This window comes from Candoia aspera, chromosome 1 (assembly GCF_035149785.1).
Source record: "Candoia aspera isolate rCanAsp1 chromosome 1, rCanAsp1.hap2, whole genome shotgun sequence".
In the NCBI taxonomy this organism is placed as follows: Eukaryota; Metazoa; Chordata; class Lepidosauria; order Squamata; family Boidae; genus Candoia; species Candoia aspera.
The window spans coordinates 73,021,688-73,048,496 of NC_086153.1; the positions used below are offsets into that span (position 1 = coordinate 73,021,688).

Genomic DNA, 26,809 nt, shown 5'->3' on the forward strand with positions numbered 1-26,809 from the left:
GTTTGCAGCACTGAACTTTTAGAAAAGGCACCTAGAGTAGGACTGTAGAAAAAGTAATATGGAACAGAACAGTACATTGAACATGCTGATTTCACTGAAAAAAAATGTTGGCCGTAATTATACTGCAAATTTAACTACAGAGTAAATGAGCTAGGTGAACACATCATGCGACGTGCTGGGCTTGAGGAATCCAAGGCTGGGGTCAAAATTGCTAGAAGAAACATTAACAATCTCAGATATGCAGATGATACCACTCTGATGGCTGAAAGCGAAGAGGAACTGAGGAGTCTTATGAAAGTGAAAGAAGAAAGTGTAAAAGCTGGCTTGCAGCTAAACCTCAAAAAAACCAAGATTATGGCAACCAGCTTGATTGATAACTGGCAAATAGAGGGAGAAAATGTAGAAGCAGTGAAAGACTTTGTAGTTCTAGGTGCGAAGATTACTGCAGATGCTGACTGCAGTCAGGAAATCAGAAGATGCTTAATCCTTGGGAGAAGAGCAATGACAAATCTCGATAAAATAGTTAAGAGCAGAGACATCACACTGACAACAAAGGTCTGCATAGTTAAAGCAATGGTGTTCCCCGTAGTAACATATGGCTGCGAGAGCTGGACCATAAGGAAGGCTGAGAGAAGGAAGATCGATGCTTTGGAACTGTGGTGTTGGAGGAAAATTCTGAGAGTGCCTTGGACTGCAAGAAGATCAAACCAGTCCATCCTCCAGGAAATAAAGCCAGACTGCTCACTTGAGGGAATGATATGGAAGGCAAAACTGAAATACTTTGGCCACATAATGAGAAGACAGGACACCCTGGAGAAGATGCTGATGCTAGGGAGAGTGGAAGGCAAAAGGAAGAGGGGCCGACCAAGGGCAAGATGGATAGATGATATTCTAGAGGTGACGGACTCGTCCCTGGGGGAGCTGGGGGTGTTGACGACCGACAGGAAGCTCTGGCATGGGCTGGTCCATGAAGTCATGAAGAGTCAGAAGCGACTAAACGAATAAACAACAACAACAAAATGAGCTAGGTAGCCTAAAATTGTCTTTCTTACAGAGAGTTTAGAATACCTATCAGTTTAGGGATGGAGTGGGGAAATGGGACATCTAAATGTTTGAGCACACTTTGGGGATTCTTGGAAGTATACAGTAGGTCTGTTTGAAAATAGGTATAAAATAGGAATAGGAATAAAAATGAACTGCCCCCTAGTGAGAGGGATTGGTTTCATTTCAGAATGGATTATCAGTTGACAGAGACAGGAGGTAGAAAGCACAGGCTCCTAACATCCTATAGGGGAATCACAGATGGGGAGGATGTATACTGTGGCATTATCCTTCCTTCCCTTGTACTAAATGGTAGTGCTGTAGCTGAAGAATCTTTTCATAATGGAAAGGGTTCATATTTGTAGTTGCTGAAATTAATCCATGTGTTATCATTGATTCAGAAGGATAAGCCAATGCTGGAGAAGGAAATAATGGTAATACAGTTTTATAGAAAATGCTGCTTAGCTTTCAGTTGACTGCCTTTTGACACCATGATCCCCACTGACTTCATTATAGCATTGATAGCCTCATTTTGCCAGCTTAAGGACAAAAATGTGCCTTCTGTTAAGCACATACTGTAAGTGAGGTAATTCCTTGGAACCGATCTAATCTTTCGGATGGTCCTTGTACCCCCTAAATTGCAGCACAAACATGCCCTGGTAACTGTTTTGATATCTCATGTCCTTAAGATGTTGCCTCCACTTCTTCCTCAGCCCATAGATAGGGCAGCTTAAAGTTGTCTTCTTCAGCTGTTCCAGTTATGAAATAGTATAATTCTTCTTCTCCTGATAAAGTTTCTGCCATGCACATGGTCTAACATGCTTTCTTGATTAAGTGGGTGATTACACAATCAGGGGATGGGATCTATTCAGCTCCTGTTCGCCGCTCTAGGCTGCAGTAGGCCTGTCTCCCTTCCTCTGGTTGTTGGGACTGCCACCCATGGCCATTTTGGTTGGGGCAACAGGAAAGCCTGTACACCAAGCTTCTGCAGAGGCATCTATCAGCATAATGCCTGAGCAGCACTTTCCCTACCACCTGTAAGGTTTTATGTGGACTATTGCAGCCAGCGCTGCCATTCCCTTGCATCATTATTTGGCAATAGAGCTTGATCATTATCAATTGCCCCCTCCCACTTCACCCTGTGCCCCTTCTCTGTACTTGTTAGCTCAGCTGACAAGTCACAGGCATGGTAGAGGGCACAGGAGAAGTGGGAGGAGTGACCCCAACCCTCTCCTCAATGCCTGTGATGTGTCAGTGGGGAGAAAGGAAAGAAGGAACTGTGCCAGGCAGAAAGAGAAGAGATAGGAAAGCAAACAAGAAAAAGAGCAGGAAAGAAAGGAAAGAGAAGAGAAGAGAAGCAAAGCAAAGCAGGGTTTTGGCAGCTTTTAATAGAATAGGCTTCCTTGATTATATAATTCTAGATATGATCTTCTTTAGTACAAAAATATTTGTACAGATGTTGGTAAATATTTTAAATAGTTACAGAGACATTAAGGTCTTCAATTTCTCCTTATCGTTTTGCTTGCCACACCTGAAGGAGCTTCCCCTCACTATTGATATAACTTGGCAGGTAGAGAATTACAGCTGTCAGAATGCAATGTGCTCTTCAACTTACTCTTAACTGAAAGAAAATATTTAGATTCATACACCACAGCATAGAGGTCTGTGAGAGGGCAAGGGAGGCAAATGTCAAAATGTTCAATGCAATATTGTGATGCAGACTCTTCCCTTATGAACTTGCATGCAACCCTGCAAGACAAATGTCACAATACATGTTCTGTAATTTTGGCATCATCATAATTAAGAATGGATGTCAATCCATCACTGCAGCACCCAGATTTTAAAAAAAAAACATTCAGAGGACAAATTGGAGATCAACCGTGAAAACGCATAAAACTTAAAGGAAAGGACAGTTCAGGACATTTGGTTAATTAGCTGGAGGCCCCACGATCTTAGAGAATGACATTACTGTAGGCTTTTTTATAATAGTAAGTTCCCAGGCTGACTCATAGTATAAGGTCAAACAAGGTGTTAGGGAAAAAAATAAAGAATATGATGTAGCCAATTACTTGAAAATAAAACAAAGGTACAATCAAACAGATTTACAGGATAGTTTAAAAGACATGATAAAAATAACACAGGGCAGAGGCCTGAAAAAGTGCCTCTTGGGTACCTCAGGGTCTAGATAGATACTTCCACTTGTAAAGGAGTGAGAGGCTCCTTTAGCTAGTGTGGTTCCAGACTCTGAAGAGCTTTAAAATGTAAAAGCGGGGAAGCCAGCAGAGATAATGGAGCAATAATATTAGATATTTATATCATCCAGTTCCAGTCGGCTATCTCAAAGCTCAACAGGTTTTATGAATGTGCAATTCATATCCATCAAGTATACGACTAGACCTTATGTAGACACTCTCTTAATCTAAGTCAGATCATTATGAGGGCTGAAATTCATATGGCCCCCAACCTGGCCTTGTTTAAACAAGCTCTTAAAACCTGGCTCTTCCCCCAGGCCTTGACCTAGAGTGGGGAGGATTGATTTGTTAGAATTTATGTTATTTTTCCAGATACTTGCTTTTGCGCTATTTGTATTCCATTGTTTAATTTTATTTATTTATTTGTCGTATTTCTCCACCACCGATCTCATATATCACTCTGTTTTAAATTGTTTTATATTGTATACTCCCCAGAGTTGTGATGAAGTCCAGCAGCTTATATATTTAATAAACAAACAAGCAAATAAATAACTGACACTATCCCAATACCCCCCTCTCCCTCTCCCTCCCCCCCCATATATACAGGTATTCCTCACTTAACAACCACAATTGGGACTGGAATTTCCGTTGCTAAATAAAGTGGTTGTTAAGCAAATCCGACCCAATTTTACAAACTTTTTTGTGAGGGTCATTAAGCGAATTACTGCAGGCATTAAGTGAAGCATGAGGTTGTTAAGCAAATCAAGTGGTTCCCCACTGGTTTTGCTTGCCAGAAGCCGGCTGGGAAGGTCAAAAATGGTGATCATGTGACCACAGGATGCTGCAATGGTCATAAATGCAAACTGGTTGCCAAGTGCCCAATTCATGATCACATGACTATGGGGACGCTGCAACGGTCATAAGTGTGAGGACTGTTCATAAGCTGGGTTTTTCAGCACCATCATAAGTCTGAATCGTCATTAAACGAATGGTTGTTAAGTTAGGACTATCTGTATATCAACACTATCTTGGTTGGTGAAGGCTGATTGCCAGTAAGAGTTAAGCTTTAAACTTAGAAGAAAAATCTGCTTAATAGGAAAAATGAAGAAATATGGAATTAAAATAAGCACATCAACAACAAAGCCAACAAAATGGAAAGCTTAAATTTTGGTTATAAGAGGTGTCACTCTATGAAAACTGAGAGGTCAAAATTATTTAAGAACAGAGATGCCTGTTTCAGGTCATGACTAACTTTTGAAGAAAGAAGGCACAGGAATTCCAAGGCTAAGTTATAATGATAATAATACAGCAATAACAACCTCAAAGCATAACAAGAAATCAGTTTTTAATGCATAAAATTAAATAATTTATACTCTCATTCTCCCATAGGGAAATTGTTAAAAATGTTTAAGCAAAAGATGTGTGCAGGTACCAATGGTAGAAAAAAAGAGAGACTTACCCTCACTCCCATGAATCTGTCCCTGAGAACAATCCACGAAAGCAAGAACACAAAAGCTTTGTTGCAGCAGAACAAAACGGAGACATCCGTAGTGTTTATTTTTTTTATTGCATGTAAGTACAGGTAGTTTGTGAGTGTCCAAAGAACACCGAAAGGTGCTACCTTGGTAAAAAATGCCTTCAGCGTCAAGCCATTGTCTCCAAAAAATCGACAACACTCCCTACAAGAAGAAAAGAATATTAGACCCTAAGGAAGAACTAATCTCAAGAATCCCGTAGCATCTTAAAAGACTAACCTGTTCTGTATCAGCTGCATTGTTAACCAACACTGGATCAAATCAAAGGCCAAGTGAAGCCTCTAGTGCACCCTCAGTCATGGAAACTGACTGGCTAACTTTGGAACACTTATTCTCTCTCAGCCCAACCTACTAAACAGAGGTGTCCTGGCAGAGTAAACTAGGAGGAGGGAACACTACATACATACTTCCTTGAGCCCCTGAATGAAAAGCAGGTTATAAATCTAATCAGTCAGTCAGTCTTAAAAGAAACTTACATCTTTGACTGTAAGCTTTTCTGGCACCAGAACAAATTCTAAACAGCTAAACTTCTGATTACTCCAAAAGAAAAAGGAAAGCAAGTGACAGTGTCCTTCCAAATCACCATCCCTTCACACATAAACACATATGCACATGCGCACATAGACATACACACTGCTCTACTTAATCCTCTTTCGTCAATTGCCTGTACCAACAAGAAGTTCAGAGTCCAAAGAAATCATAACATACTACTTTCTATCTCAACTGAATTTTGGACAGCTAGTTGGGGCAATTGAACAGGCTGTTACATCACCTAACTCCTAGTGTACTTTGAAAGCCAGTTTGGTCTAGTGGGCTAGAAAACAGGAGACTGAGAGTTCTAGTCCTGCCTTAGGCATGAAAGCCGGCTGGGTGACCTTGAGCCAGTCACTCTCTCTCAGCCCAGCTCACCTCACAGGGTTGTTGTTGTGGGGAAAAGAGGAGGAGGAAGGAGTATTTGGTATGTTCCCTGCCTTGAGTTATTTGTAAAAATAATAAAGGCGGGATAGAAAATAAATTTTAAAAAAATCAGTATGAACAATGCCAAGTGTTTCAAGTCTTACTGTTTTTATTAAGCCTATACATGGAGTGTATTAACTCAAAAGTAAAGGCCAGTATCTTTGAATCTAGACAAAATTTAAGGCAATTATGAAATTGTCTTGATTTTTTAAAAAAAAATCTACAAATATAATTGAAGATTTTTCAAAAAGCATGTCATCTGAGTACTTCATCTGTTCTATGTAAAAACAGCAAAACCAATTCAGAAAATTGGTAGACTCTAGGGAAGATCATCTTATCCCAGTCAATAAAAAAACGAATAGCAATTCACACACATACACGCACACACAAAATTTGACAGAGCAAGCCTCATTAAGAAATAATTGGAGTGAGGTACAATAACATGTTTGTAGCAATAAACAAGCCTTATATCAGCAGAAAAGTGTTGTTAATAAGGCTCCCCCGCCCCTTCCCACAAAAGAGGGGAAAGAACTGTTGACTTGTCCTAAAGAGGAAGAGAGAGGCAAGGCCAGTATATAAGTGTAAAGCATATTTGTATCTGTGCCCAGATCAGACCTGTCAACCCAAACCTTCTAAATTTTTTGTACTGAGCAAGAATCTGTACTATACAGACAGGGAAAGGAAGAAATGGATCCCAGTTATAAGGGGAGGCATGTGGATGGATGCTCAAGATGCCCAGATCAGACCTGTCAACCCAAACCTTCTAAATTTTTTGTACTGAGCAAGAATCTGTACTATACAGACAGGGAAAGGAAGAAATGGATCCCAGTTATAAGGGGAGGCATGTGGATGGATGCTCAAGATGCGGTGGCCTGGGCTCTGGCTGATTCCCATGACTGTGAGGGCTCTCAAACCCTCTGTCCACAACCCTGTGGCACCCTCCTGGAAGCTCCTGCAAAGAGCCATCTCTGCATGCGGAAACCAGCCATTTTACTCGAGAGAATTCCTCTCTTCACTGTCCCTTATCAGGGAGGTGTAAGACATAATCCTGTTTCCTTCAGTCACCAGGGCTGGTGGGGGAAGCATGTGCTAAAGGCTAGATCCCTTTCCTAGAATGACTATGCATTTTACATTTCAGTCATATACAGGTAGTCCTTGCTTAGCAACTGCCTCATTTAGGACCGTTCGCAGTTACAATGGTGATGAAAAAGTAACTTTACAACTAATCTTCACATTTACGACCTTTGCAGCTCTGTAAAGCAAAGGAAAGCTGAAGTAAGATCATAAGCACAATCGTGGTTTCACTTAGTGACCGCTTCACTTAACAACCAAGTTGCTGGTCCCAACTGTGGTTGGTAAACGAGGACTACCTGGATCAGAGTCCTACAAGAAAGTTGAAGAGAAGAAAATAAAAAGGAGAAAAAATGAGCAACTGCTTTCTGGAGAAGTTATCTCAGTTGCTTTCTCCAGCCCACGGTCTCATACAAGCACACATACAGCCCCAATCTAAGTCCATGGGATAAAGCAATAACAGAATCTATACTGGAACAAGCTTCACTGATCCCAGCTTGGTATCCAGATTCACTACATTCAGGCTGGGCTACAGTTGGCTGAGCTTTGCCGTGGCTTGATTTGTGGTCAGCCTCATAGAAGGGGAAACAAAGGCCAAAAGATGCAGACAAAATGGAAAGTGCCCTCCCCTCTTGTAAAGGCCCACCTGTGTGAAGAAATCACCTCTCCTGCTTGGCTCTTCAGCATTTGGGCGTTTCTCTGCCCATTACCTGGGAAGGACAGGTCAGCTACTTGTCTCTAAATCTCTCAGTATATGAATCTCTTGAAAGGGAACCTCACCATATTCACTACAGCAGGTGAGAATGCAAATGTCCTTTTCAATGGATTCTACAATGTAAGAGTGGCTTCACATAAAAAGGCCAATTGGTTGGTATTCGTTGGTCTCTTTTTCCATTTTATGATATTAATTATTGAATGAGTCTGGGAAAAACAGAACCACAATCCCATCTTAGAACAAATCAGCAGCATAATACCAAAAAATTAAACAAACCATTCAGTTAGGTTAACAACTCCATATTATGCTGGCTTTTAAAAAATATCAGCTTAAATAAATGCAAATGAATAAAACCAATGTAAGTGCCTGTCAGATGATCATGCCTACCAATAGGAAACACATCTCTTAATATGCTGCTCAAACTGAGGCATTTTTTAAATCAACAAATATCAGCACTTATTTGTCCAATCCTCTTTCAAAGCCATCTAAGCAGAAAACTGTGGAATACATTTGTAATAAAGGTGGGGAAATTCCCCCTCAAGGGAACCAGATACTGACAGGTTTTAAGAAAAGTGGTTATATATTATAAAGACTTAGAATTCTTAATGAACCCATGGTACTCTTCTTAGAAAGGTATTTTTCCCTTTAGCACAGGCCCATTGCAACTTTAAATAAGTGGCTGCCATATTAAAAAAAAATGATGGTTTGATCCAAATTTTCACATGTAGAGAGGAGAAAGTCTAAATGATTATCCTATTTATTTACTATTTATAAACAGGAAGTCATTTCCCTTCCAATGTGGCTGAACTTCAACTCTTATCACCCTGTTAGCATGGCCAATCATCAGTGATGATGTTTAGGTTTGTCTGTCACAATTGCAAAATAAATAATAAATAGTGGTAGTAAAATTTCCAAAACTATTTCAGTGTATACCAAAGGAGATAAAATATTGAAAGCCAGCTGTATTCTTGTGGGCCTAGGATTTGCAAGCAAGGAAGTGCCTTTCCAGATGTTGACAAAACATGCTGAATGCTAACATCCTTAATCATTGGCCATGTTGGGTAAGGCAGCTGGAAGCTGAAGATCAATAACATTTGAAGGGCCATAAATTGCCTGGTCCTGTATGTTCTGGCAAAAGTTGAGCTGTATTATATATACATTTATGGATTCTAAAGAGAATACTGAATGGCTTTATAGATTAAGTGAGATATGACTTAAGGATTCCTGATGTTCTGGTAGACACTAATAATCACTGATAAATTCTGATCTTTATACATTAAAGGTAGCTGAACTTTGACAGCTGAGTTATCATGAAATGAGGGAGAGGTGTGCTATTCCAAGATAAGTAAACTAGATTTTTAGAGATAAGAATGTTATCCTTAGGTCTTTCTCCAGAATTATAACAAGAATTTCATATAGTACAATAACTTTTAAATGCCATGTTTTTATTTAATTTTACTATTTTGATCTTCCCTTCTCATTTGAAGAAACAATTTTTGAATGCTAGACATGTTCTAGCAAATATTTTTCATAGCCAATCCTGTTGTTAATTTGTTGAATGTCAGGTTTCTAGGAAGCTGATTGGTAACATTCTCTTTTTGTTCAAAACCAAACATGTTTAAGGAAAAGGGGAAACAATCAAATGCTAAGAATTGGAGTATGTATATTGCTAATTCATGATACAATGGAAATGAAATCCCTTTACTTTCCTATATAAATGTGCTTTTTTAAAGGCAGTAGAAGAAAAATTATATTCCACTAGATTGTATTACTATTACTGTTATTTTACAAAGCTTATAAACTGCTCCAATCAAAGCTGGCTCTGAGCAGCTTCACAGAGGAACAACTCTGAATATAATCGTGAAATTGAGGTTTAAGCTCTATATGCAATCATTCATTGGACATATGGCTTAGAATAAAATATGAATATTCTGAAGCAAATCAAGTGTACCATCAAACTGTACATTTCTGACTCCCCAAACTGGCATTCCTGATAAGAACAAGAGGTTACTACAGTAAAAACTGGAACATGTTAAGAGCTGCTGGTACTGATTTTTTTTCCCTACAAAGTACACTGTTACAGGCAGGTAGGGTGACAAACTCCTTATTTCCTCAGTGATCTACATGATTAGGCCTTGGGCCAGCTGAAGGCTTGATGAAGGCTTAATAGGCCTAACATGATGGGGAACCTATCACCTCAAATTGCCTTCTCCCAGGAAGCCCCCTGCCTGTTAAGTTACCGGGCAGGCACTGTTCACCAGTAGACCTCTTCAGAGGGTCACCATCTTTGTGGCCTCTTTCATGGGCCCCTCTCAAAGGGGCTTCTTTGGTAGGCCATAAGATCCTCACCCCAGTCTGCTGCAAGGCCTCTTTGCTGGCCTTCAGCTGCTACACTACTTACCACCACAGGGTCTTTCTTGCTGGTCTGCTTCTGCTCTTGCCAGCCCATCAATGAGCCTCTTCAAAGCCTTGCTAGTAGTGGGCTATCCTTTCTATTGCCTCATCTCCATGACATCAACTCCTGCAGTATCAGGCAGACTTACCCAGCTGCTGTTTTCCTTCAACCATTTTAGTTGCTCAGCTTCCATCTCTATTTAGCTTTTAGCTCAAAAAAAAAACAGTCAGTTCCTCATACAGCAGCTCACACTCTCATTACTACCTAGTTGGACTACTGCAAAAAGCTCTATATGGGGCTGCCTGTCCTGATTACCAGGAAACACACTGAGACAATGACTTGGTCTCTAATATTTATTAGTAGTACTTAACAAGAATCCTAACAAACTGAGGAAGCGTGGGAAAAACCCAGCCATATAACCCCCAAGGGTTAAGGCGGTCCCGATCTGTGTCTCTTTGAATGGCTGAACAGTTCCTCAGTGCTACGCATGCTCTTGACAGTCTGGGTGGGAGCCCCCTGCTCGCCATCCTTACTCATGACACTGCCTTTAAAGAAACTACATTTGGTGCAAAATGCAGCTGCCTGATTATTAAATGGTACTAGCATGTTGCACCTATGCTACAAGCCCTGTATTGGCTGCCAAGAGTTTTTCAGGTGTGATTTACAGTGCTGGTTTTAACCGATAAAGCCCTATATAGCTTGGCACGAAGGTATCTGCAGATCTGTCCTCTCCAGTTCAAAGGGATCTGTCCAGTATGCCTGTCCTGGGAAAAACAGCAGGTACAGGTCTCAGGGGCTGAGGCCAGGAGGTGGAATTTGTCATGGTCCTGTGCTTTGAGACAATCTTCCTGTGGATGTCATATTTTCCCCAGTGTTGATCTGCCTTCTGGAAGTTGATTAAAATAGAGCTCCTCTGGAAAGCTGCTTTAGTTTAATGGGATGATGCTATTAAATTGTTGTGCGTTGCTCCATTTATTTTAGAATGGATATTGATTTTATCTTTCCTAGTGACCTATTTTGTTTACTGTGCATGTTTTATTTTCCTACTGTGGTTGTTGAATTATCTTGTCTACTGTTGGGACTCTTTTGATGGCAAGATAGAAAACAAACAAACAAACAAACAAATTCAGCATCTCTTCAGTCAGTTCTAATCTACAGGGGTGGGGGGACTCCTCCCCCACTTTTCTTGGGGCTGGGCTATAAATTCTTGCCTTTTATCTTTCTGGCCTGGTAAAAGTCAAGATTGCAGCCATAATGGCGTGGTTGAAGCTCCACTCATTTTTAGAGCGTGTTGCACATGCGACATATAAAAAACAAGCACAGCTTCAGTTGCATTGTGGCTGCCATCTAGACTTTTTTGACCACAGCCTGCAGACATCCCTGATCAAGTTAGACAGGTGGGGCTGTTTGAAAGGAATGGGGAAGGGCAGGGCTGCAAGGTATTTTTCTTCAGTGCCATGCAAAACCCATCTTTCAGACACATTAATTCAAATCCATATATCTTTTAAATATTTTACTTCCTTTCCTTGGGGGCTATCTCTTCCTTAGTGGCTTGAATCATTCGACAAAAAGCAATTGGATAAGCACAAAAAACAGAGATTATGGTTTCAAAACCTTCAAAATGTTATTTTGACAGTACACCTACTTTGCTTGCTAAGCCTGATCAGGTTTAAAAGAAACCTTTGAACTCTGTCTGGGTTGTTGATGACTTCTGGATGGCCATGACCCACATTTTGAGAACTCCTGCCTTAACCCATAAAGCTAAAAGGCTTGAAATGAAGCAAGAACAGAAACAGCAGAGCCACTAGTCTTTATCTTCAACCTCCTATTTTCTAAAACCCACCCACTTAATTGGACTCCAACACGAATCCTACAAGGGTCAGTTCCACTGTTCTTCGAGTGAATCATTGTTTTCCAGAGCAGTATATGTCAATGCATGTGATGAGAATAAAATATTAAAAACAAGTTTGATTGCTCCTGAACACAAGTGCACGTGCATTTAGATATTGCCCAGAAACAGACTACTCATCTACTGCATCTTTCTGATCAACTGTGAGCTCTTTATGATACAAGCAGCTGTGAACTCTTTATGGTAGTCATGTTTCATGTGTCTGGGAAAATGAAGAGCAGATCACTGAGTGTCAGAACTCCCCGATCAAATGTTCCCAGAACATCTTATCGGACTTGCATCCATCTTCAAGCAACCTGTGTCAGCAGACTGCGCCAGCAGGGAGGGGGAGTTGGACTGGAGTGTGAATCATTTTGCTTGGGCTAGATGCTCCTTGCCCCAAGGTTAACAGGCAGCATACCATTCAAGCCATCTGCTGGCACGGGGAGGGGGGTGCATACCTTTGAGGGTAGTGGGGGGGAATTAGAGGCTTTTGTGATTTTAAACTGCAAAATGTGCAGGAAATGCCATTCGCAACTTTTACCTTGTATCGAACGCTTCACTTCATTAACCAGTTAAATAAGCAAAGGCTTATGGACTGTCATTGAGTGAATGCTCGAGTGTTCTGGTCATTACACTGAGGTTCTAGACAATAACGTCTTTTTCTGATTTTATCTTTATTGTTGAAGTTCTGAACAATTTAACTGTCATTTTTAAAAGAAGATTAAATGCATCGAAATGCATACATTACAATATGAATTCTAAGATACCACAGGATTTTCTTCTCACAGTGTGTAAGCCTCCCAAATATATCCATTGTTTAGCTATACTGACTCTTCACTTGTAACAGTGACCTAAATTACATTATGTAAGAAGTATCTTATGAAAATAAGGTGAAATACTTTTTTTTCAAGTTACATGTTTGCATTCTAATGTAAGGATCAACTGGGTTGACATAACCTTTGAAATTTAATCAATACTTGGATCTAAGCTATGATTCAATCAGCCTTACCTTACCATAAAGAATTCCTATTCAACTGAAAGTTGAATCTTGTCATATTGTGGAAGGGTTTCTTTTTTCTTATTATGTGCATATAATATATTAGGTGCCATGTAATGGTTAATTCCACCACCACCCTTCTCTTCAAGCTCTACACTCCATCTTTCTCACTTTAATTCAAAATAAATCATCTGCAAACGTGGGTGAACAGCCTTCCAAGCACCCAGCAAGTCCCCCATTTGTAGATAGGAACTTGTAGCAGCATCAATAAGAACACATTCTTGTTGCCACATTTTCATTTTATAGAGTATATCCACTCTACAGATGGTACTGTAAAGAGTATATCATCTATCTGAACTGCTGTCTAATCCAAGTCCAGCTTAAAGACAAAGATGTGTAAGAAGGGTAAATGGAGGTCTTGAAACAGGTTCTCAAGAGCAAAATGATAACAGGGCATCCCACCACTGTGAGTTATATTACACATTTCTACTAAAACTAAATGATATCTCTAAATGGACATCTGGTAAAATAAATTTATGTAACTCTTCTGATGATAGCTATGGCAATTATAGGGAAGACCACTTATATTTTGCCGATAAAGCAATAGACAGTTAAATTATGATTTTAATTATCCCAATTAGCCCAATGAACAACAGCAACAAAAAGAGCGCAAGAGAGGGTGTAGATGTCCATTAAAACTAATATTCATTTAGTTTTAGCAGAAATGTGTAATATAAATTCTGCTTTCCTCTACTTCTTTGCAATGTCCTTATCTTCCTTCTATTTTGGCAAATAACTTATAGTCCTTTTTTAAAAGATATTTTAAACAAATAGCTTAATGAAACATCTAAGAGAAGAGAAGAGAAGACAACACAGCAAAATATGACAACTTCCTCTTACCCGTATCTTTGTTGGGGAGATTGTTTTTCAGCTGACTTACAGACATGTCCAACGTAATACAAAGGAAAGAATAAAAAGTTCCAGTTTGTTGCAAACCATGTCAAAGTGAAGGGTGCATCAAATTTTTTAAAGGTCAGTTTTGCTAGCTGGGTTGATCCTGACCAGGAAGAGCAGACACCAAGTACCACCACTACTCCCCAGAAAATTTTCTTAAGCTGGATCACAGAGCAAGTTTGGCAACATCGGCTCCCTCTTCCACCAGCTTCCATCCCAGCTTGTGTCTGAGCTTCTGCTGGTGTTGTGCAATCATGGGAGCGCTCATCCCCTGAGAAAAGCAAAAGAAAGAGGGGGAATGTTAGACTCAGTGAAGTATATTCTGCACCCTTTTATTTTCAAAGCAGAAAATCTGAAATTGCATCATATGTGGATCTCAACTCAAGGAGAGGATGTATCAAATGAAACTGTCCCAATTGGAACTATTTTGAAATAGTTCTATGAATTAAGACATGAATTACACTAGCCTAAGTCAGAAGTGTCTCAACAGACAGCAGCACCAGGCCAAACCTGCTGGGTTCCAAAGGGCCAGACCTGTTTCGATGGGAGACAAACACAAAAGCTATAGGCTAGACTGGGAAGTAAAAAAAAAATCATCTTAGAAAAAGGCAGTGCCAACCCATTTCTGGCCAAGAAAACTCATGGATGTTTTGTGATGTGACCAGGAATCAAGCCCAACTCAAAGGAGACTTTACTTACTTTTAAATCAGAAGCAACTCAACTGAAATTCCCCAGGATCTTATTACTTTGACAAAAATACTACCTAGAAATATATGCAGCAGAATATAGCCATGTTGCAAGCAAAAACTGATTCCAATTCATGAAACATTTTTTGGAGATTGATAGTGTACAGATAACTGATTAAATAGTTCATTTCACACTGAATTAACAATTTTTCTTCTGCAAATCCAAAATACACAACTTGGTATATTGGGCTGTACAAGTGAAGAGAAAGATGAAAAGAATAGGAATGCAAATAAAAGTATCATTGCCAGATCAGCAGATGATTACATTAACTACAAGGATATATTGAAGTAAGTCATATAGCAAGTTGGTAAGTGATATCTGCTATGTCCCTGAATGTTTCTATTATGGGAATGTAAACAAAGCAATATATATATTCTTTTAAAAAATCACTAATAGATGGAAATTGAGTAATCGGTTTACATTTTAAAGGACAATAATTGAGAATGCTTATGCAATATAATGATATCAAGTCGCTTTACTGAACTTCATTAACTCAGATTCTGTTTCCATGGTACAGCTAAGTATTTATGGGCTCAAGCCCAATGCCATGCTTCTTAAAACCTGTTATATTCCTAGTCACGAAAATGAGCAAGTCTGCATACAAGCATTTTTAAAACATCATTATTCTATGTCTACACTGAAGCCAAGTGTTAAATAAAGTGACAGAAGTATTTATAGTGCAGAAGTTGTGTGACACACAATATCTCAAGTATCACTTTACTGTGAAAATGATCTCACACCTGAGGTGTTGAATGTCTTTCTGATCTTGTATTGGAAGGAATAATGGATAATGCCAGACAAAACATGCTGTCCCATTGGACTTCAGAATGTGCTTTTTCATTTGCGTTTCACTGCCACAAAAAAGGAAATAAAAACAGCAGGTGTTGTCTGCACCTAACTATATACTTCAAAATGTAGTGTAAACATACACTCATATCAAAATCATCAATCCTGTATAGTATAGTATGTAGCTCAAGACTTGCACAAAACACTCTGACATCAGAACAGCTGAGCTACAGACAGACAAAAAAAACCTGACATCTGGGAGCAACTTCAAGCAGCTCAGCTGTGTCATTCAGAGTAATTCAAGTTCACTATGATAACAGTATTGATGCTTTTGAATACCATGGATAGCCAAGAAAACAAACAAATGGTTCATAGAACAAATCAATTCAGAGTTCTCACTCAAGGCACAAATGAACAGGCTTAAATTATCATATTTTGGAATCATTATGCAAAGACTTAGCTCTCTTGAGAAGTCTATGATGCTGGGAAAAATAGAAGGAAAAAGAAAAAGGATGTCCAGCAGCAAGGTGGATGGACTCATAGTGGCCATGGGTCTACTGTTGGAAGACATGAAGGACCAGGTTGAGGACAGATCATCCTGGAGAAAATTATGTGTTCTCTATTGAAACCAACTTGATGGCACATAATCAATCAAACATGATACCAATCTAAGGCTGGCTCCACTCCCCAAACTGTAAGCATTTCTGCACGTTGTGCAGCATTCAGTGACTGTCATTATCTTTCCCTTCTTGAGCACTTCCTCCGATGGGCCAAAGGAGTTAAAAACAGCAAGTAGTTGGTGCCTTTTCCTAATCTTTTTCTTTATTTGCCATGGTTTCTTTTCAAGGGTGGGGCACATTAAAATTTATGCCATGTCAGCTGCCAAGTTTCAAAACCAGGAAGAAGGGTGAGGCAGGGGTTCCCATCAGTGGAACCCTAATCCTGCAGCTGTAGAAGAAACATTGCAAAAATATTTCTGCACTGTTTTCTCCAGAGAACAAGCTGAGTCAACAGTTAATTGGCTTGGTTTTCCAAACCCCACAGAAACCCACAATGTTATGGGACATAGGGCAGTACTTTCCTCAGATTGTAACTGTCCAAACATCTGGGACGGGCCTAAATCAGCCAGTAGCATTTTATTTGTTATATTTTGCCCTTCTACATAAAATGGCAATCATGATATGCAACATCATGATGGGATTCCATAAGAATATACATCACTCGTTTTTAAAAATCGAGTAAATCTCCTCCAAACAGCCAATTCTGAAATACAGACTCAGTGCTGATCAAAAGGCCTAGCAACATAAATGGTTTCCATATATGCCAACGACTAGCTCACAGTGGCTCTACTTTAATTTCCTAGGGAATGGGTATTCTACAGTGATTGAGTTGATGGAGGCAAAAAAACAAGGTAGGAAAAAGAGAATGTAAGAAACATTAGAACAAAAATTCAGCAGTACTAAGTGCTGGTTGTACTCAACAGATAAATCTCTGAAGGCTGACTTATGTCTGTACAATGGCCAGATTCACATGTCACGCTAAGCCTGTATGTTTAAACTATGGTTGAATAAACTCTAGCTGGCTTACACATAATATTGATCCACAATGGGTGGATTAACATGCTGCACTCAACCCAAAACAACTAACTGCCCGTGCCACAGCATTCTGCACCAGCGGTAGCTTCCGAATACTCTTCAAGGGTGGCCCCATGTAAACTGTATTGCAGTAGTCCTAGAGGTCACTAGGGCATAAGTGTGTAAGTAAGTAAGTAAGTAAGTAAGACCTCCCAGTCCAGGAACAAGTGCAACGGTGCACCTAGAGCACAACCCGCTGTGCAAAAGGCCTCCTAGCCACCACTGCCGCCTGCTCAAACACAGCTGCCACTTGCTCCTATGTGAAAACTGGCAAAACTATACCATGTGGATCCTTTTCTTGTATTACTTACTTGCCAGAATGAATTGGCTACCATTGACCATCAAAAGAGGAGTGAGATATCTGAAATCCATGATCCCTATCATTAGTAACCATGCCAGTCCTGCCATTACTGAGTAAAGTAATTCTATAGCTGGTCTAGTTCACTTACACTGACATACTAAGTCACTCTTAATAATAATTTATTGAATGAACCACTGTTGGCTGGATTCACACATGTTAAAACATAAATCATGTTTTATAAAAACAATGACTGCATCATATAACAAACCACAGTTGAATGGATATAATATGTGAATCCACTATTATGAGAGAACTAGAGATATACACTATGAACTGGATGCCCCACAAATGCAGCGCTTTGAGGCAAGTTTGACTTGAAAGATTCATCACTCTGAAAACATTTACCTATGTAGTAGTAAAATAAGCCAATCAATTTTGAGACTTTCCCATATGTTATACTATGTCTTGTTTTAAATCAGAGACAGTAGAACATCACTCACTACTGGAGTAGGCAGCTATATTAAATGTAAATAATAATAATAATAATAATAATAATAATGATAATTCTGTAAGGGTCTGTGAGATTGTTAATCAATGAATATGGCATAATCAGTTTGAAAAGGATCACAATTAAGTCTGGTTAAAAAAATAGGAGAATGCATCTGCAGCAATCCATCTTTGATAGGAGCATCACAGATACAGAAAACCCTTTTGTCTGTAAATGAAAAAGTGATAAATTTATGTCTTTGCAATGTACAACAGCTTCTCTCCTAACTCCTTCACCTGGTATTACTCTGGTTTTGTAGCTATATGGTCATTTTTGCAGCAGATTTAATTTCACATTTCTCATCCAAGAATTAGACTTTAAAAATACCTTTAAAGATGCAATTTAACCAGATTCATCAAACAAAACCTGACTATTCCCTGTTGTTTAACTTAGAGGTCAGGCAACTATAGCTAAAATTCAATTTGCTGAAATTCAGGGCAGACCAAGAATTTAAGCATTCTGTTGATGAGACCACTAGCCCTCTAGGAATTGATAGATATTCTGTTTAACTTAAGAGCAAATATTTTATGTGGTGATACTAGTATAGAGAATTCTCTCTTTTATTTGAAATATGTGTAAATAACTATATGTGTGTGGGTATATTCATATTCCAGTCTAGAGGTTTTAATGTTTTAATGATACGGAATTTTAATATTGAATAAATATTTTCAAATAATTTACTAGAATGGAATAAAAGATCCATGCTGAGATTATATCTAAATGATATCTATCAATTCATGTACGATATATTCAGGACCTTTACTACATACTATGATTCTATTCTATTCTATTCTATTCTATTCTATTCTATTCTATTCTTATATTTAACTCCATACATGTGAAGACTCTTATGCAACAGTGATACTCCTCTGTTACTCAGAGGAGCAAGGTGTTAAATCTTTTCTGGCTGCTTGCTCCGCCACCCAAGCTATTTTTTCCCCAAAGCCATTTTAAGATATACTACCCTCAAGGGTAGTGTAAAAAGCCAATTGGAGCAAACTGGCAGGCAGAAAACAGCAAATGCATCCAGCCATTTATTTGTTCTCACTCTTTCCTTCAGCATTATAGGTTTTCCAAAAACAACACTGGGGCTTGCTTGTGCATTTATGGGTGCTGCATGTAGTTATGTTCGTAGACAACATCAAAAAAGTTTGAGTTACAGTTTATGAAGGTATTTAATTCTGCCAAATGTGGCTTAAATCGATTTTGTTTACATGTATAAATGTGACTTCCAGTGCCAGGATGATTTAAAACAAGTCTTTATTTTGGTCACTGTCCAGCATAAAATAACATTAGGTATATAAAAGGTTGATTGTGTTATTACTAATATTGCTTCGTGAGTGACACAGTTAATAACAGAATCATTATTGACTGTCTGAATTTCACACTACAGTACACCTCTCCTCTAACCATTTGGATATGTATATCTGCAACTTTGGATATTAATTCATAATTTTAAGTAGACGGTAGGCCACAAACACTTATGCCAAAACATAAGCATGTTTTTATTGCAAGCCTCCTTTTACTATTTTGCTGAACTTAGTTTGTGAAGAACTTGTGTTGTTGTTGTTGTTGTATGTGCCTTGAAGTCAGTCTTGACTCCTGTCAACATTTCTTGGCAACATTTTTGGAAATGGTTTGCCTTTGCCTTCTTCTTAGGGCTGAGAGAAAATGATTGGTTCAAAGTCACCCCACTGGCCTTGTGCCTAAGGCAGGACTAGCTCATGGTTTTCCCAGTTTCTCGCCTGGTGCCTTTGATTACTATGCCAAATTGGCTCTCTTGTGAAGAACTAGTTCCTGATAAATCAAGCAGTAGATACCTGATCAAACTCATGACAATTAAAATGTATTAATATCTCAGTATGCTATTGGGAAATGAAGTAGATACATGATAGGTACATTTTTTAAAGGAAATACTTAATATAAATCCACAATGAACTCATAGTTCTTAATAAAGATGAAAAGCAGCCTTGGTAAACCTCCAAACAGCAGAGTACAACCCAGTAAGAAAGACCTGTGATGAGTATCATTAATTAAGTTTACCATCAAGAAGTTTAATACAGAGTCACTTGGCAAGTGGGATACCATATAAATTGAATAACTAACTAACTAACTAACTATATCAAATCGAATCTTGGAAACTGAATAAGCCAAACCTCTGGCACTAATTTATTTGTGAATTAATTAGGGTGGAATATATGAGAACTATCTGAAACTCTTGTTCATATAATGCCAGGCTGAGAGACTAACTGTCCTTTTTCTAGATAATATTCACACTGGACTAGCCATCTGTTTATTATTAATATTTGAAGGTACTTTAAATTCTGTCCTAGTGTGAGATATCACTTACAGTCATAAAACTATAAAGTTGTAAAGGTGATGCAGGAATCATAAGAAAAAAACTGTACTTAACACAATGCTCCCAAGTGCACAGTTTGACATGAGAAAAGTAGATAGTTTTTAAAATTGGAACTTTCACCATTGATCAATATGTGTAGTGGCAGAGACTGAGCCATAGAGTGAAAGGCAGGAATTCTTAACCTTATTTTCCAAAAAATTATCTAGGTTTACCTGCTCCATTTTCCTGCCTTGGCACAGCTGCTTAGTAGATGCGTTTACTGAACACCTTCCCCCTGAACATCAGTTGTGGGAGAGAGGTCATCTCAGAGTCTGAGCAGCTATTTGCAAGAAGAAGAAGAGGAAAAGGACAAGGAGGAGGGGGAGGGGAGGGGCGGGAGGTGGAATAGCAGTGATGATAGTGATAAAAAAGAAAAATTAAACTCTGGTATCTCCTCCTGGCCTTTGCAGCTTTGAGGCACATGACCTGAAAAAAACCAGTCCCCCTCATTTTTTGAGGAATATTATTTAAAAATAAATTTTATTAAAGAAAAAACAAAAAAAAAATCCTTTTTGTTATGAGTCACAGGGGCCTGATCCATCAGGCAGCCAGCCTCTGAGGCTAACACAGCAAATAATCAACAGGAGCAGGTGAAATCCAAGACAGGCAATGAGGGACCAGACTGAGGCAGGGAGCCTAACTCCACGATGCATCTGCTGTGTTTGCTTAGCCTGGAACAGGACATTTTTAACTTTAGGTAGTCAAGTGCCCCAAACAGTTACAAGTGGATGCCATATGCCATGTAGCACTGATAATATCACACACAGTGGCTTAAGTTTCTCCAATAAAATGCTGTGGGGAGAGTGAACAGGATTTATGGTTCAAAGCGACTAAGGTGGAACAAAATTACAAAAGCTGAGTTTGCACAAAATGCATTAAACATCATACACAAAAGTTATTAGACACAACTACTAGAAACAAGCAAGCAGGCACAGCCCCAGGAAAAAAAAGCACAAAATCCTGACAGTGCATCCTAACTTATTGATCCTTCTTACTCTTGGATTCAGTATTTACTTGGATAAACATGCTTCTCACTGATTTTCAATTTTTAATCAGGGGCTTAGGAGCAATTCATCCTAACTCCTTTAGCTACAGTGAGGCTTCTTGGTCTCAATCCTGTGCTCCCTCTATCATCTCTATTCTTTAGACAAACTAGCTTAGCTCTATTTACCATGAATCAAAACAGTTTTATTTCTCCGTAGAACGGAGAACTATCCCGTGCTTTTCAGAGCTGGGTTTATCCTTGCTGACTACCTGGAGGTTTCTGGGGCCCCAGTCCAGGGCTTCTTCTCTCCCCTCCATTATCCCTTTTCCAGCAAGCTTTGATCTGCCCAGGTCTCTTTCAAAAATGGTAGGGCTGGGAAAACCCCTTTTGATTCCTGTTCAGGAAAAGTCTCTATTTCCTCTTTCCTTTCTTGAGGCTAGGATTCCAAAAGGACTAAAGTTGTGTTCTCTCTTGCCAAAAAGGATGGGCTGAGGATCATCCTACAGCATATGTGTTATCAGGCATAGTCTACTTAGAAAGCAAAGATGTTGCTCCATATCTGGCCTTCTGGGAGAGTGGAGGCAACTTCTCTGAGTTGCCTATGTGCAGAAGATTGTGGAGTGAATGGGGGAAGATGGTGGAGTGAATGGGGGCTTACTGTTGTTACACCTATGGTTACTTTATGGAGCCATCAGTGAGGCAATATACCTGATGAAAAGAGCTGCAGATTCAGCTATTATTTAGAAATAGGTAGCAATAAAAGCTTATCTGATGGCCCAGCATTTTCCATTCAATCTGTTATAATATTAGTGTCCTTGAATTGCCCTAACAAAGATATTGCCCTATTATAAATCACAGAGTTTTTCTGATGGCAAACCTACTAGTATTTCTTTTTCAGTGAAAAAAGTCATTTAAATTTTCTGTAATTTTCTATATGCAAGCTTGATGAAAATTTCAAAGAAACAGATCTTGTTAAGTGGATGGTAGAGCTACCCATTAAAATTACCCATTAATTTACAGGTGAAAAATCTTCTCAAAGATCCTAAAGAATAGATATCCCAAAGAAAAAGTTTGGTAATCAGCTGAATCTATAGTACTTCCTTAAAAGAATCAGAATTAAAAGAAATGATGCTTGACTCAGGCAATATTTACTTTCTATAACAAATATTATTTCTTCATATACTAAAATATAAGTCTTTTTCATTTTAAAATCATTATGGCAAATAACTAAGAATGCAAGATACTGAAGAACAGGAGTACTGAATCATGCACCTGAAACATTTTTGTTATTTGTTCATTTTCATTTTGTATTTTAAAAAAATACCATAGAGCTATCTACCTTAAAGAAGGGAGATAAAGATATCTAAAACTAAATTGCAACCCTTTCTGGAGAGGGAGGTTCTGGTGACCATCACTCATGCCCTTGTTACTTTGAGACTGGGCTACTGCAATATGTTCCCTTTAATTTAACGGAATGGCTTATTTCATAAGCGATTTCCAGAGTTCCTTCTGGGGAGGCATAGGGATCTTTAGGAAGGTCAGGTATTTCCTGAAAAATAGCTTGCTGATGCTACTAGTTTTGTTTTATTCTATAGCATATAGTTCCTATAAAAATAAAACGCACAGAAAATACTAGGAAGAACAACTGTGTTTTCTAGAGCATATTCATTTATATGCAGTACAACAATGTCCTGTGTAACTGTATCTAAGAATATGCGTAAGGATACGTGGATGTTCCATTGCAGACAAGAGAACTTTGAAAGCATTTCCAAAAAGATTGTGCAAAAAGTGTACTGAAAAATCCAAGACAGAGAATGTTGGAAATATCACTTATCCTGGATCTGAGATGAGTATTTCATCCTTAGCTAGTTTAACTCTGGCAACAAACAAACAAAAGTCCTATTAGGACAAAAGAAAGAAAGTATACGCCCATTGTAAAAAGCCATTTTATGTGAGCCTAAGCCTTACAGGAGCTACGAAAAGCATATCATGTTGATATAAAATGTAGACTCCTTTGCATTAAGCTTGAAGTCTAGTAACTACATGGACACCTCTATATAGTTTTCCTGCCAACAATATATAAGTGAGTTGTCACTGTCTGGGGATGTTTTTTCAATCCCTCAATCTAAGCTACAGGCCTGGGATTTCCTGATGGTCTTTTATCCAAATATTAACAAGATCTGACCCTGCCAGCTTTTCCCCAAAACAGTCAGATCATCTATTGGAGACAGAGACCCAAAGATTAGATCTGCAGACTCATGTTTATGTATGTGAGGTGCTGTTATACATTCTTAATAGTTATGGGAAAACCCCATCTCTAAAATAAGTTGAAGCAGCAGTTGCATACCAGAATGCAGGAAATTCTTATCTTTTAAGGACAAGAAAGGTTAAAGGACATGAAAATGTGTAGTAATGCTGGGGTGCATAATGCATATCAGTGAAAAAAATCTGACACAAGATCCTGTGTCTCTGGTCCAAATAAAAATGTCTTCATGAAGACAAGGGGAGGAGCAACCAGTGATGCGGTTGCTGACTTTCTGTCACATCTTCTATCAAAACCCTCAATATTCCATTCCACAATTCAACAAATAAATAGGAAAGCAACTAATAAAAATGCCTTTGTAGTGATGAGAGTCCATCATTCTATATATATTGAAATATGTCTTCCCATACGTTTCTGTATCCCCCACTCCCACCCCAATAAAACACATATAGGATCTGAAATATTAGACTCACACAAGACACACTTGATAAAAGTGGTGGCTAAAAATGCCTTTCAGTTGATATTATAAATTTGGTTGATGACCCAAATGATCACTTCCCATTCTTCAATTCCAAATCTAAAAGAATGCAAAATGCACCCCATCCCCATTCCTTCCCTTGAAAACAAATGGTATCCTTTCAGGATGGGGTAGTTTTGTGTAGTTCCATGTAGTGACAGTGATGGTTCAAGGCAATTGACTCCTTCCCCAACCTGGCGCCCTCCAGATTTCTCCTGCTGCCTGACATTTGAGAGTTGTAAATCTAGAAGGCTGCAACACAACTTATCTCTGAGTAAATCTGCCCAGGGTGGAGCCTTACACTCCAACAAACCCTTGGCCTGGTAAAGTCTACACTTTTCTTCTTTTATCTCAAAGCCTTTCTCCCCTTCTGTTTTCCTCATTTCTAGATGTACAGCAAGCACCACTGCCACTAAATTCCAACCAATTGTTTTACCTCCCGCCATGCCTTCTCTGTCCAACCATTATCCTTTTCTCACCTTGCCTCTTTCACAGCCATCCATCCCCCAGCGGGTTCTTTCTACCAACCGGAAAAACCAAGCACAACTTGCAAACCTGTTTTCTCTCGGGAGCACAGCACCCACACCACAGCCCTCCCCATTCCCATCCAACTCTCTCCGGGCGCTTTTCCTTCCGGCTCCTCTTTCTTCGCTCCCCCCGGGCGGCGCGCTGCGTGCTGCCTTTTGGGCACCCGCGAGTTCAGTTCCTCAAGTCGCGAAAGAGCACCTCCTCAACTGCTGCTGCAGCCCAGCCTGAATTACGGCGAGGCTCCCCTAGAACAGCGGCGGCGGCTCGCCCCCGAAGCACAGCGTGTCTGGCTGCCAATGTGGACGGCCCGCCTCGGGTCCCGTCGACCGGGCAACGCCGTTAGCGGTCTTCCCAGCGCGAGTCGGTCCGCGTTCCCTCTTTAAAACTGCCGCGAGAGTTTGCGGGCCCTAAAGTATTTCCAGAAGTCTTCTTCCCTCCCAACAGCGGAGAGCAGGAGACGGCGCACTGAGGGTGGGGAGACGGGGCATTTCATTCAGGAATGCAGAATTCTTCCCCCAGAGGCGCTTCCAAGTGGATACCCGCCAAATCACCTCATAGATCTACCCCCAGAGCCTAGAGCGGAGCCTTTACCCATCTTCCAGTGAGCTGCCCTCCTCCAATGCGCCAGGTTCGCACTACCCTCTGCCGCTTGTTTATACCAGGGAAGACCTTGAGCCTGAAGAGAGAACTTACGGCGGGTCGGAGGGCGAGGGGCGCCTCGCCCGCTCACCTCCCTCGAGAAGAACGAGGGAGGGCGAGCAAGGCCGTCCGAAAAGGTGACATTCAGCTCCCCGGAACAGCGAAGCCGCATTGGCGAAAGGGAGCCAAGTCAAGCATGCCTTAATTGCCCCCCCTTCTCCTCCTCCACCAGGAGGAGCGAGGGGACTGCAGCAGGCAGGCCAGCAGCCCATCCATCTTCTCCGACCTCCCTGGGCAGCCTCTCTCCAACGCCGCGCCCGTCCAGGGCACCAGGGCAGGTGCACCTCGGTCTTCCCCTCAAGCGCTCCAAGCTTGCTTTCGCCGCCGCGGCGGGCCGCTCCCCTGCCACTTGGCGACGGCAGCGGCTTTCTCGGCTAGACGAAGAATGCGATCCTACCCACCTCCCCGGACGCAAGGGAGCTTTCTGTCCCGGAAAGCCTGCCCGGTACTGCGCGGAATCCTAGCTCGCGCGATTACCTTCCACTTTGGTGAGAGTAAGAACCGGGCTGTTGCAAGCGCTAAGAGGGGCTACTCTGGCCGAGTGTTTCTTCATGATGAGCCCTTCTGCCAGTAAGAGCCCTTCCGCTGATCGCCTACATCCTGAAGCCGGTGGCGGCTGAGCGCTGGGCTCCCCTTCCCGCGAGCAGACAACCCGCCTCGGCGGCTGCCAGCCTCGCTCACTCTCGAGCCTTCCGCTGCCCCTGCAGCTGTTCGCCACCTCCTATCTCGCACGTTCTCCTTCTGCTGCAAACAAAACGTCATAAGCCAATCCACGCCCCTTCGCCGGCTGCTGGCATCCTGGGGTCTTCCGTGGGAGCAAGGAAGCCCTCAAAACCACACTTCGACGGATACGCCCGCAAGTGTCTGGAACCCACTTCCCTACTAGACTAGAAAGAGAAGGATGTGGTCGGAAAGCCAGAGATGGCCGCGAAGCTGAGAGTTTGCCTCATCTGTCAACTCACGAAGCTTTATGTTTCACAGATCTCTGCAGTATATGAGTCATATTCGCTAAAGGTTATCCCGAAGACACAAAACTCTATCGGTGCCATTTGGCAAACTGCATTTTGAGGGCAGTTTAATTTTAAAAAATACTCTTCCCCTCCCCCCCTCTTTTTTTGTTTCCACTTCTGAAAATCATAACCATAGTATTGGAAGGAGCCAAGTGCTGACTCATACTCAATTCATAATCAATTCCTGTTCTAAGGCTTTTTAGTTTTTTGCAAATATTGTTACCAAGGCAGGTATCCCCTATTCCTGTGGCTCTGATTCATTTTCCAAGTGAAGAACTTTGCATTTGTCTCTGTTAAATTTAAGTGTGATGTTTTCATACCATTTGTTTAACGTAGAAAGGTGGTTCTGAATTTTATATCTGCCTTCCAGGGCATTTGCTCTCTCTCTTGATTGTGTGTCAGCTGAAAACCCTGTGTCTACTCAAATCATTAATAAAAATGTTGATGAATATAAGACTCAGGACTGAACCATCCAGGACTTACACGATTCCTCCCTCCAATCTGATGAGGAATCATAGATGAACACTTTTTGTAGATTTTTGTTCTACCTCTGGTTCCACTTAACTGTCAGGCCATCCAACCCACATTTAACTACTGTCTTGGCTAATTAGAAGGTCATGGGGAACTCTTTGTCAAATGCTTTGCT

General features: G+C 40.3%; 1 protein-coding gene across 1 annotated transcript in view; it reads right to left on the bottom strand.

Annotated features, from left to right (window-relative positions):
• The window catches only part of SLC35F3 (solute carrier family 35 member F3), a 37,142-nt gene extending 11,137 nt beyond the window's left edge, over nt 1–26,005 (bottom strand). The window contains exons 1-3 of the mRNA XM_063306722.1: nt 25,631–26,005; nt 13,695–14,019; nt 4,693–4,912 (exon numbers count right to left, since the gene is read on the bottom strand). Coding sequence (XP_063162792.1) covers nt 4,693–4,912; nt 13,695–14,019; nt 25,631–25,706 — 621 coding nt within the window. The 5' untranslated portion in view covers nt 25,707–26,005. The remainder of the gene's footprint in view (nt 1–4,692; nt 4,913–13,694; nt 14,020–25,630) is intronic.
• Between the last annotated feature and the right edge of the window lie 804 nt (nt 26,006–26,809).